The sequence below is a fragment of the Anoplopoma fimbria genome, chromosome 7 (genome assembly GCF_027596085.1).
Source record: "Anoplopoma fimbria isolate UVic2021 breed Golden Eagle Sablefish chromosome 7, Afim_UVic_2022, whole genome shotgun sequence".
Classification (NCBI taxonomy): Eukaryota; Metazoa; Chordata; class Actinopteri; order Perciformes; family Anoplopomatidae; genus Anoplopoma; species Anoplopoma fimbria.
Genome location: NC_072455.1, coordinates 801,420 through 814,348, shown reverse-complemented (window position 1 = coordinate 814,348; position 12,929 = coordinate 801,420). Strand labels below are relative to the sequence as shown.

The window sequence follows — 12,929 nt, the reverse complement described above, 5'->3', positions numbered from 1 at the left end:
AAAACAAGATAGTTTTAAGTTTACTTAAAAAATGATTTTTTTGATATTTGTGAAATACCAAGATATAATACAAGCAGAATAAGAACTTTTTTTTTTATGAACACAGATGACAAAAGCATTAGGAAAACAAATTATTTTTTAAGAAACTAGTACAAAATATGCAAAAATTACAATTAATGTCATAAAGTAAATTCTCAGGTGTCTCTCTGTGGTTGAGGCTGATCCACCTGCAGCCGGATGGCACTCCTCAAACTGCTGAGTTCACCCTCCACCTGCACACACACAGTTATCGACGTTTTAATGAATTCAGGTATCAGTTTGAGAATAACTTGTCTGGTGTTCCCACTTTGTGTGTGTGTGTGTGTGTGTGTGTGTGTGTGTGTGTGTGTGTGTGTGTGTGTGTGTGTGTGTGTGTGTGTGTGTGTGTGTGTGTGTGTGTGTGTGTGTGTCGTGTCCATCACCTTAGCCAGCTCTTCTTTGAGCTCGTTGTATTGTTGAATGTTGAATTTCTGTCGAGATGCTTTCTGGTGGAAGAAGTTAAGGAACTGACGATCTCGTGCTTCCGGTAAGATTAAATCCTGCACACACACACACACACACACACACACACACACACACACACACACACACACACACACACACACACACACACACACACACACACACACACACACACACACACACACACACACACACACACACACACACACAAAATAAAGCACAGACACATGTTTTTACTCATGAGGTCTCACTCATCACATAACACAAGTTGTCCCTTTCAGCAAAGTGGGGACCTTGGCTCACTTGTCACGAATCTAAAAATATAAATTGGTCTTCACAAAGACAGCAGACACACTCACAGGGTTCCTACCTGTTTGGTGAGGATGTAATAGGCGAAGAACATCATACTGGTGCTGCAGGTGATGAAGAAGGTGACTGGTTCCATGACGTCCCAGGCAAACACATACCTGTCAATACACACACATGAACATGATTACAGGACAACTGAGTGCAATAAAGTTTAATTCTAATGTGTGAGTGTGTGTTCATTACCAAGTGAGGTAACCCAGGAATCCTCCCTGAAAGGACAGGTAGGCAAGCCCCGCCCACCCAAGTAGTGATGCTCTAGACTCCGCCTCCTGCGCCAACTTGACTCTCACCTGTACACACACACAAAAACACACAAAAAACAGATATATTTATGATCATACTGAATGTTTATGTAGTTTCTAATGAGCACAAGAAATGCTCAGGTCCTTTACTTAAATAAACCAACATGGCGACTGCCGTAATTCAAGATGGCGGCGGGCTAAATCCCTGAACTCGAGGCTTCATAACATAATTGATGTCACAATGACTCCGTCCACCTCTCATATACAGTCTGTGGTTTATTTATGAATACATCTGACGGGGAGTTTTGGGTTGTACCGTCTCGAGCGGCTGCAGCTGCTCTTTGAGCTGCTCCTGTCTGGACATTAGCTCGGTGTGTTTGTTGTGCTGCTGCTGAGGAAGCATCAGAGCTGAGTGGAGCAGGTGGACCATGTACTTCATGTCATCCAGACCCAACACGTGTTCATGAGACGAACCTGACAGAAAGGGGGGGTGGTGTTAATACTTCTCCAACCGTTCTGGATGAATTAAAAGTTTCATAACAGAAATCAGTAAAAGTGCATCAACTGCTTCCTAGCTTATGCTAAGCTAAGCTAACCCTGTCTAGACACACATACAGGTTGTACCTTGTCCAAGTGAGCCAACGTTGTGTGTGACATCATTGATGACCAGTTGAAAATCGTCATTTAAAACAGTTTCCATAAAGGTGCATGAAGAGATTCTCTGTCCATCTGAGGAAAAATAAGTAAAGTTTAGTTTCATGTATTCATAGTTTTACTTGTGTGGCTGCTCTTGTACTTCCATCTCTGTGAGTTTGAGATTTAGATGTTAGAAGTGAGGATGTTTCTAGAAAGTAGGGGCATTTGTGGAAAATAAGATTTTCTGGAAAATCTGGACTTTTTTAGTAAACAATTAGTAAATTTGTTCAAGGTGAAGATATTTTTGGAAGGTTGGTAGAGTGAGAAAAGTGATGAGATTTTTGCAAAGAGGGGACATATTTAGAAACATTGACATTTTTGAAAATGACAACATTTTTTGAAAGTGAGAATTTTTTTGGAATGTTTTGGTTTTTTAAATGGCAATTCTTTTTGAAAATTACATTTTTTTTTAGAAAATGACAAAAAAAATCGAAAATGACAACATTTTTTAGAGAGTGAGGACATTTTCAGAAGGCAACAACATTTACAGAAAGTGAGGACGCTTCACTACTTTGTATTCAAAACGTTGAAAATGAAAACTTGGTTTAAGGGTTAGGATCAGATTTAGTTTTAGGTTAAACTGTGGTTTATGGGCTACAAATCTGGTCTTCACAAGTATGGTAGCACGCATTTGTGTTAGCATTACCTCTGTTGAGAATGGTGGCGGTTTGCACCCCTGGGTCCTTGGCTGTGATGTCACTCAGAAGGTCACCGACTGTGGTCAACATGGGCGTCAGAGTGAAACGACTCTGCTGACCTGCAGGGAGACGCAGGGAGAGGACGGGGCGACCGAAGCTGTAACGAACAAACGCATCTGAAAGAGAGAGAAAGAGGGTTTAGGAACCCGTATGTGATATGATATCCAGCCACAGATCAACAGAAATGAGGTTGCATTTTATTACATTTTCTCTGTTCATTTATATAGCACCATCATCAGGTCAACATTTTAATTTACAAAATAAAGAAAAGAATACTTTGGTTTATGACCAAATGCCTGCAGAACTTCCCATCAGCCTCAGCTGTAATTTGTGTTTACTGATAATTAGCAAACATTAGCATGCTAACATGGTAAACCAAGATGGTTAACATTATACATTTCTAAACATCAGCATGTTAGCATGTTAGCATGTTAGCCTTTAGCTCACAGCTGTGCCCACTTACAGACAGAGCTGCTACCACGGCTGTAGACTATGGTTGTTGTTAGTTTATAGTCTAAAACATGTAGAAATGCAGGTATGGTCCTTTTTAAATACCGTTGATGTTTAAGGGACTTGATTACCTTTGGATGTGGGTTGACTGCTGTAACTGGAAACAACACTAGCAGAGAAGACCGAAGATGACTGAGAGAGAAAGAGAAATGTATTATATTCACAACTCAGACTCTTCCTTTCTGTTTGCTTTTTGTGTGTGAATACACAATCAAGTTGGAAATTACACACACAGTCATGTTTTCATGAATTGTGGGGACATTACATTGACTTACATTCATTTATGGGAGACTTATCCTAGCCATAACCAATACCGCTACCAGCCTAATCCTAAACATAACTATGCTTTAATCAAGAAAGGCGTGTCCACACAATGTGACTGTGTAAACAGAGTCCCCACAAGGTGGGTAAAACATGCACAAACACATTCCGGTCTCGTACTAGCAGAAGCATTAGTACTAGCAGTAAACTGTAGTAGAAGTAGTAGTTTTAGAAGTAGCTCTGATGCAACTAGCTGTGGAATACAGTACTAGTATTGGTAGTTGTTGCAATACAGGAAATGAGGAAGTTGCATAGTACTAGTAGTAATAGTATACAGTCAGCAGTAGATGTGTTCCTGACACAATTATACACATCTTAGTAGTTTTTTTCAGTGTTGGTGTATCGACACATTTACAGATCTTTTAACCTACAGCTTTAAGGAAAAGGATTGTTTATAGCCCAGTACAGGCTTAAGATTCTCTCCAGACTTTTACTCTTTAAGAATAATAAGTAAAAGATGTTAAAATATGTTAAACTTACTGTGTAGATTCTGAGTTTTGCAGGTTTAGAGCGGTACAGCCTGCAGAGAAATCTGGAAACTAACATGGTGAGACGATGAACTGACAAACAGACGAACTGCAGATCTGAAGCTTGTGTTCAGTGTCAGGAAACCGGCCGACACCTCGAGGCTGAAATGTTTTGAGGCATGTGGAAACAGGTTTTTTTCATGGCAGGCTGAACTGCAAGAGGAGGAGGAGGGGAAGTTAACCCTTTCCTGACTGCCTCACAGCTCTGATGTAACTTCAGCTTTTGTTCTGTGGCAGGAAGTCATTCACCACACAGGAAGTGACTCATTCTAACAGACTCATAAAGAGTCTACAACAACAAGTTAAAGGACATTAAAGAAACTAAATAGTACTTGCTTTTTTTTTGTGGAAATACTTCCAACTTCATTTGCATCATAATAATAATAATTTGCATATAAACAGCAACAACAAAAACAATTCTCTGTGCAGATAATATGACCGACATCTTCACATCTGTAATGTGGACTCTCCAGTCCAGCAGACAGCAGCTTCGCTCCTCCAATGGGAGGGGTTGGACACCTGTTATTGTGTTCTCTTTTATTATTTATAAAACTTATTTGCTACATTTGCACTGTTTTTAAGTGTATATTTGTTATGTTTTATTGATATGTTGTGTTATGTGTATTATTTGCACCCTGCTGTATTTGGGAGAAGTTTCCACTGAGGTAAAGTAAATCTTACAGTGCATATTCCGATCTAATAATTGTATATATATTAAATTTAAACTACCCAGCAGTATATAAAGTATTCAAAATGAGCTCCACAATTTACAGTTGCAACAAGTGATGAAGTTCATTAAAGCATCAAACTTTTTTTAATTCAATAAAAGTATTCTGCATAAATAGCACTTTTAATTTTGGACAGTTTCATCCTGGTACTTATTGTGATTGCAGGACTGAGTATTTTTACATTGTAGTATTAGTACTTTTACTGAAGTCAAATATCTGAGTACTTCTACCACCACTCTTAAAATTTCAACTAATATCGGCTTTCACAGTATCGACACATAATCAGTTGTTCAGTCTGGTGCAGGAAGTTACCAGAAAAACACAAAATCCCAGCATGCCTCTCTCTGTGTGTTCCTGTCTGTCATCTGCAGTTCAACATGTGACCTCCAGGTGGCGACGTCGTCCCATTGGTCCACCTTTAACTGTCCGTCTGCACCTCTGAGACAGAAACCAGACCTCAGATTAAATCCTCATCAGCTCTTTCTGTTTGTTACTAACAGTCCTCTGTGTGAGTGTATTTCATTTAATGTTTTGATTTATTATCTCATAATCATGTTTTGAAATCTATAATCTTGATTTTAAAGATATTCTTTTGTCTTAATCTTGATTTGGTAAAATCATAGACTCAATTTTCTCATCGTTTGGATTCAGTATCTCATAATTCAACGTTGTTTCTTTTAATTTTTCAGACGTTTTCCAACCTGAAATGTCCCTCTTTAACGCTTTCAGACACTTTTTGTTGGATTTCTGTCGCTTCTCGTGATCATTTAGTAGTTTGACACATTTATCAGGAAAACATGGAAAAATTAAAAATACAAAAATACCATAATCTGTCAAACTATCATGTGATCCTCCTCCTCCTGAACCGAACAGAACCAGGTCTCCAGGTCCAGAGTTCATAGTCCACCTCAGGAAGAAGTCCACCAATCAGGAGCAGAAAACACAGGAAACAGAAGAAGAAGAAGAAGAAGAAGAAGAAGAAGAAGAAGAAGAAGAAGAAGAAGAGAGGAAGTGAACTTATTCCTTCACATTATGCACTCAAAACATAAAGAAATACATCAGTCATAAGTACTAAAGTACTACACTAGAGTACAGTTTGAAGTACTTGTTCGTAACATTTTATGCTGTTCTTTATACTTCTACTTCATTACATCTCAGAGTTTATAAGGTTTTTTTAACATCAATAGTTACTTTGGAGAATTGTATTTTAAACACAAATGTTGAGCTCATAAAACGTTGTTTATTCACATTGTTAAATATTATAATTTGAAAAATAAAGTGCTTCAATGCATCTGTAACAATAATACAGTAATAACGGATATACTTTTACTGTTTCATATTCTTCTGTATGTTCATTTGGTTTTTCTTTATTTATTTATCTGTATATGTTTATATATCTTTGTGCAGAGATGAAACCATGAAGGGGTTTCTTCATGTGGGAATGTAAATGTTAGTGTAGAAAGTATTTGTGCATCCTGAGGGTATTTATTTAAGGACTTTTGTGTTATTTTAAAGCAGAGCTGACATCTCTCTCTCTCTGTGTATCGATGGCTGCAGGTGGGGGGGGGGTATCGATGTGTGCACGCGGGAGGGGCTGTGGGATGGACCGGGCTCGCGCAGAGGCCTATAAAGAGGGTCGAGGTCCGAATCCACCTCACCTGTCTGAACACCGACAGTCTCACCGGAGAGACACCGGAGAGAGGGAGAGAGGAGAGACACCGGAGAGAGAGAGAGACACCGGAGAGAGAGGAGAGAGAGAGAGAGAGAGAGACACCGGAGAGAGAGAGAGAGAGAGAGAGAGACACCGGAGAGAGAGAGAGAGAGAGAGAGAGAGAGACAGAGAGAGAGAGAGAGAGACAGAGAGAGACAGGAGAGAGAGAGAGAGACAGAGAGAGAGAGAGAGAGAGAGAGAGAGAGAGAGAGAGAGAGAGAGAGAGAGAGAGAGAGACAGAGAGAGAGAGAGAGAGAGAGACACCGGAGAGAGAGAGACAGAGAGAGAGAGACACCGGAGAGAGAGAGAGAGAGACACCGGAGAGACACCGGAGAGAGAGAGAGAGAGAGAGAGACACCGGAGAGAGAGAGAGAGAGACACCGGAGAGACAGAGAGAGAGCAGAGAGAGAGAGAGAGAGAGAGAGAGACAGAGAGAGAGAGAGAGAGAGAGACACCGGAGAGAGGGAGAGGGAGAGAGACAGAGAGAGAGAGACACGGAGAGAGAGAGAGAGAGAGAGAGAGGATTAATCCGGTTTATTCTTTGTTCTGATTTAACTTCACGTCCAGCAGGTAAGACATTACATTAGTGGGTTTATTGTTAATAACAGATGTTTGCAGAGATATTGGTTAATGCATTTCAAAATAAAAGCCTGGACTTTAACGTTGGATTTTCTTGTTTTATACTCCCAGAACTGATAAATAAGATAAGATAAGATAAGATAAGATAAGATAAGATAAGATAAGATAAGATAAGATAAGATAAGATAATCCTTTATTAGTCCCGCAGTGGGGACATGTGCAGGTTTACAGCAGCAGAGAGTAAAGTGCAAAACAAGAGACATAGTAGAAGAAGACAAGATTTAAAAAAAACAGTAGAAAAAACAACAATAACTGAAATATTATATTTACAGACAGTTTAATAAAGTTTGTTTTAACTTTTTAAAAGTTTTTCAATCTGAATTATATATATTATATATATATCCCTGTAAATTAAAAACATGTATATGTTCACTGTGAATCAGAGTTAATTAGTTACAAATTTTTTTAGTTTATAATTAAAAAAAAGTTTTTCAAAAAGAATTATATATATTACAATAAATGATTTTTCAAACATGTTCACGTCTGAATTATATATATTATATATATATTCCTGTAAATTAAAACATGTAAATGTTCACTGTGACTCAGAGTTAATTAGTTACAGATAGTTTTAGTTTATAATGACATTTAACTTTATCATATAAAGTTTGTAAACTGTTGTAGATAAAGGTTATGCATTCTTTAAATGTAATATTCTTTAAATGTAATATATTTATATATATTTGTCCTGCAGCGGTGATGACGCGTCCGTCGGTGCTGACCGCGTGCCTGGCGCTCGTCCTCGCCGCGTGCTCCCGCGGCTCAGCGGCGCGCGTCCGCCTGAACTCCATCAGGACGGTGATCCTGAGGGAGACGCACGCGCTGCCCGTGAACAGGAGCGCGTGGGAGCCGAGCGTGGACCTGACGGTGAGTTTAACCTGTGTGACGTCAGAGCCGCTCTGATGACGTCAGAGCCGCTCTGATGACGTCGGAAACTCTGTCGGGAAAAAATATGATTTTTTTTGTGTCTGTGAGAAACTGTGTCAAAGATTTGTGTTTTTAAAAAATCTACAATAATAATCAAAAGTATGTTTTTTAATTTTTCTAAATCCTTAAATACTATGACTTCTCTTTTGTCTTTTTAAATCAAAACTTTGACATTATTTTCAGACAATATGTGAAAAATTAAAAGCATGATTTTATGTGTCAGAATCCTGAGATACCAAATCAAAGTTTTTTATTTTTAAATAAAAATATCTGATTATTTTAAGACATTACGACACAATCAAAAGTATGTTTTTTTATGCTTAAAAATCCTTAAATACTAGATACTAAAATAATGTCAAAATTTTATTTAAAAAGACAAAACTTTGACATTATTTTCAGACAAAATGTCAAAAATAATATTGTTTTCAAAAGTATGTTTTTTAATTTTTCTAAATCCTTAAATACTATGACTTCTTTTTTGTCTTTTTAAATCAAAATTTTGACATTAGTTTTAAGACAATATGTGAAAAATTAAAAGCATGATTTTATGTGTCAGAATCCTGAGATACGATGTCAAAATGTTGTCTTTCATAATCTGAATCCTGAGATTATTTTTTCAGCTGTATCAGTGCATGAGCGACCTGGAGTGCAGCGAGGGCAGCTACTGCCACGCCCCCTCCACAGGCCACGCCCCCTCCACAGGCCACGCCTCCCACCAGGCCCCGCCCACCGCCGCTGTCAGACCTGCCGCAGGAGGAAGAGGCGTTGCCATAGGGACGGGATGTGTTGCCCGGGCAACCGCTGCAGCAACAGTAAGACCCGTTTGTTCTTGACGTCAGCTGACGTCATCCGCCAAACCGAAAGTGAAAGTCGATTATTTAAAAACCGTAAAAATTATTTAAAAAATTATTAATTTAATAATAATAATAATGGATTTTATTTATTTATTTATGTCTTTAGTGCAGAATGACACAGTTATAATGACATAAATCATAAAAAAGAAAAAACTCAAGTTGGATTTCTTTGATTATTTATTTTACAATAATTGGAAAACTATGGAATCTATATATACAACATTGTTCCAAGTGTTACCAATGTTTCACATGTTTTATATATTAAACTATTTACATGCAACCGCTGCAGCAACAGTAAGACCCGTTTGTTCTTGACGTCAGCTGACGTCATCCACCAAACCGAAAGTGAAAGTCGATTATTTAAAAAACGTAAAAAATTATTAATTTAGTTGACGGATGAGCTCATTAGAAAAGTGTTCCAGATAATAAAAAAATATATCTTTAACAATTTATTTAATATGTTAATATAATATATATAATATAATATATATATAATTAATATGTTAATATATTTATTTATGTTATTAATTTAATAATAAATAATAATGGATTTTATTTATATAGCACACTTTAAAATACAAAGAAATCTCAAGGTGCTGCACAGGGTAAAACAATCACAATAATCAAATATAATAATAAAACGCTAAAAATTCTCATTAGAAAAGTGTTAGAGATAAAAAAAAATATCTTTAACAATTTATTTAATACGTTTAAAATGTAAGATAAAATGTTGTCTTTTTAAGCCAAAGTTTTGATTTAGCCTCTCTTAAAATGTCAAAACTTTGCTTTGGTATCGAAGGATTTTGACACAAAAAATATTGTTTTAAATTTTCATATTGTGTCTAAAAATAATCTCATAATTCAGATTATAAAAGACAACATTTTGACATTGTATCTCAGGATTTTGACACAAAAAATCATGCTTTTAATTTTTGACATATTTTTAAGGTCATTTTAAAGTCATAGTATTTAAGGATTTAGAAAAATTAAAAAATATACTTTTGAAAATAATGTCAAATTTTTGTCATTTTTAAATAAAGATTTTGACATTATTTTAGTATCTAGTATTTAAGGATTTTTAAGCATAAAAAAAACATATTTTTGATTGTGTCGTAATGTCTTAAAATAATCAGATATTTTTATTTAAAAATAGAAAACTTTGATTTGGTATCTCAGGATTTTGACACATAAAATCATGCTTTTAATTTTTCACATATTGTCTGAAAATAATGTCAAAATTTTGATTTAAAAAGACAAAAAAGAAGTCATAGTATTTAAGGATTTAGAAAAATTAAAAAACATACTTTTGATTATTATTTTAGATTTTTTAAAATACAAATCTTTGATACAGTTTCTCACAGACACAAAAAAATCTCATAAATCTGATTTAAAAAGATAAAACTTTGACGTACTATCTCAGGATTTTGACTCATACAAAATATTTTCCAGATATCTGCGTCCACGACGAGGACAGCTTTGCGTCTCAGAGGATCCCGGACTCAGACGGAGGGATGAGTCCTCTGTCCAAGAAGAAAGGATGGAGGAAGAGAGGGAGGATGGAGGTCAAGGGCGTCTCCGGTAAAGGTGAGCTTCATGTTCTCTTCAATGTGGTGGAAAAACGTGGGAATAAACAGCGTTATTCACTTTTTAATTCATGAGATTTTTGTTTCCCTCATTATTAATCGTCTCTCAAACTCCAAAGTTTCTAAACTCATACCTAACAAGTAAAGTCTTTCTTTCTTTGTGGTTTGTGGTTTGGTTTTTAGAGACATTTCTGTTGCTGAAACAAATCTTTGTGCTCAAACCATATGAACCCAAAAGCACTTTCGGCACATTTTTCTCTCAGTGGCTTTTAATTTAATTACAAAATAAAAGTCCTGCTCTTCTGTGGAAACAGCACAGTCATGACTAGAAGTAGAGATAACTCAAACATGTCTTTAGTGCAGAATGACACAGTTATAATGACATAAATCATAAAAAAGAAAAAAACTCAAGTTGGATTTCTTTGATTATTTATTTTACAATAATTGGAAAACTATGGAATCTATATATACAACATTGTTCCAAGTGTTACCAATGTTAGAAAAAGAAATTGAGGCTTCACATGTTTTATATATTAAACTATTTACATTTTTACAACCTCTACATCCAGCCGCTCCTCTCTGCTCTGTGTTTAGCAGATAGGTTGACATGACTGTTGGTCTCAGAAGAATCAATCATGTCTTCATAGTTTCACTGATTAGCTCAGAATTTAATGTTTTTTATAGAATCTGGTTAAAGCAAACGGTTTATTTGTGGCAAGAATTTAGATGAGACATGAAGAATAAAATGTTTTGGATAAAATCACAATTTTAAGCTTCGTTTTGGTTGATTTCTCTGACGGGAACATTCGTCACACATGATGTGTTCAAGGACTGTCGGAAAGATGAACATGTGTCTGACATCCCGGTGTCTTTGTTTGTGTCTCAGGTCAGGTCGGCGACCCCTGCCTCCGCTCCCCCGACTGCTCCGACGGTTTGTGCTGCGCCCGTCACTTCTGGACTCGCATCTGTAAGCCCGTGTTGCAGGAGGGACAGGTTTGCACGCGACACCGCCGCAAAGGGAACCACGGGCTGGAGCTGTTCCAGCGCTGCACGTGCGGCGACGGACTCAGCTGCCGAACGCTGCGAGAGCCCGGCGCTCGGCCTTCGTCTTCCTCGTCGCTGGCGGCGGCGGCGGCGTCGTCCTCGTCTCGCCACTCCTCCCCTCACACCTCGCCGCTGTCCTCGTCGTCGACAAAGCCCTCGTCTTCGGCGGCGAAGACGAGGCTTCATGTGTGCCAGAAAAACTGAGGAAGAGGACGAAGGGATTGAAGGAGAGAGGAAAGGAAAAGACAAACGTAGGGCGGAGGGGGTTGAATAACCAAAACACCTGGTCACACCTGTTGAAGCCCCGCCTCCTCCAGAACTGTCTCATTGCTAATGAGCTTCCTGTCGGGGCGTGAAACTCTTTGTGGGTTCAGATCTGGTTTCCTCCCCGAGGCCGTCTAGACGAACAGAAACCACTTTGAAGTCGGGTTTGACCTCGTTTACACAAACAGGAAACACATTGATATTTAAAGTCTGTTGTGATGTTGAATCAGCACAGGTGTGTCTCATCTTGTGCTTTTATTTTAAAAAGCAACACGACAGAAATCCTCTTAAATACATCTTTGTTCTCAGACAAGAAAACTTTCACTAATTTCAGTAGTATTCTCTAAATGTTTCATCTGTGGAGCGACTTTATTCTCTGTTTCAACGTATTTATCCAGATTTTCAAAACAAAAGTCCTGAATTGCACTGAACAAGCTTTACATTATATGAAGAAGAACCATTTTACACTGTTTTTCTTATCTTCATGTTAGTGTTTTGATAAAATTCATGTCATTCAAAGTGTTACATTAGCTTTAAATTGATTTTTTTTAAGGAAAAACTGAACTTAAAACCAACAATTTTCCATCTATTTTAACACAAATATGTAAAAACTGGAAGAAAAACCCAACCCTGATGTTTCTAAACACCTTAGCACGTCATTTAAATGAAATAAAGGACTCTGTTGATGCATAAAGCTCCACTGAAACTCCCAAAACACCTCCACCACAAACGCTCCTCCTTCAGTAGAAACTCGTTCACGTCTCTAAACTGTGAAAAGTTTCTGTTCGATTGCACTGTTGTTGTTGTGAAAGAGTTATTTTTCTATAAGTTGTTTCCTGTATATTTTGGATGAATGTTGGTGTTATTATTTGTTTATAAGTTTATTTCCACCTCTTTAAGAAAAGATCTTCTGCTTCTAAATCACTAATCTGTGTTTTTATGATTAAAAGGATTTGTTCATCTTAAAATATGTTTGTTTGCTTTTTTCGGACAAATGTTGTGTTATTTTTAAATAAAACACAGACTGAATCTGATGTTTTAAATCCAGAACTTTAGTAGTTTTAGTAAACACATAGTTTAGAGTTGTGTTGATGCTAGATGCTAAGCTAACGAGGCTAAATACTGATGCAAAGGTTTAAATAAACCAACAGCTGCAGAAAAAGCAGCTGAAAACCAGACGTTTCCCCTCAGAACTGCTGGATGGTTTTAAGATGAAGGTTAAGATTAAGAGCGAGGAGAAGACATGCCACGGGGAAACGATTCCATCTGTGCAGATAAAAGTCTTTATGACTTCCGAAATTTTAATATCTGTCAG

General features: G+C 37.2%; 2 protein-coding genes across 2 annotated transcripts; one reads left to right on the top strand and one right to left on the bottom strand.

The window, feature by feature from the left end:
* Positions 1-38: 38 nt before the first annotated feature.
* Positions 39-4,074, bottom strand: LOC129093782 (calcium uniporter regulatory subunit MCUb, mitochondrial-like). The gene is made up of 9 exons (XM_054601903.1): positions 3,818-4,074; positions 3,088-3,148; positions 2,455-2,622; positions 1,737-1,841; positions 1,429-1,586; positions 1,054-1,160; positions 872-968; positions 462-578; positions 39-272 (listed from the first exon to the last, which is right to left on the bottom strand). Exons 1-9 carry the CDS (start codon positions 3,881-3,883, stop codon positions 195-197), a joined length of 957 nt encoding a protein of 318 aa, XP_054457878.1. The 5' UTR covers positions 3,884-4,074; the 3' UTR covers positions 39-194.
* Positions 4,075-7,641: 3,567 nt separating this feature from the next.
* On the top strand, positions 7,642-11,554 carry LOC129093804 (dickkopf-related protein 2-like). The gene is made up of 4 exons (XM_054601927.1): positions 7,642-7,809; positions 8,490-8,652; positions 10,173-10,307; positions 11,193-11,554. The coding sequence occupies exons 1-4, from the start codon at positions 7,642-7,644 to the stop codon at positions 11,552-11,554; spliced, it is 828 nt and encodes a 275-aa protein (XP_054457902.1).
* The last annotated feature ends 1,375 nt before the right edge of the window (positions 11,555-12,929 follow it).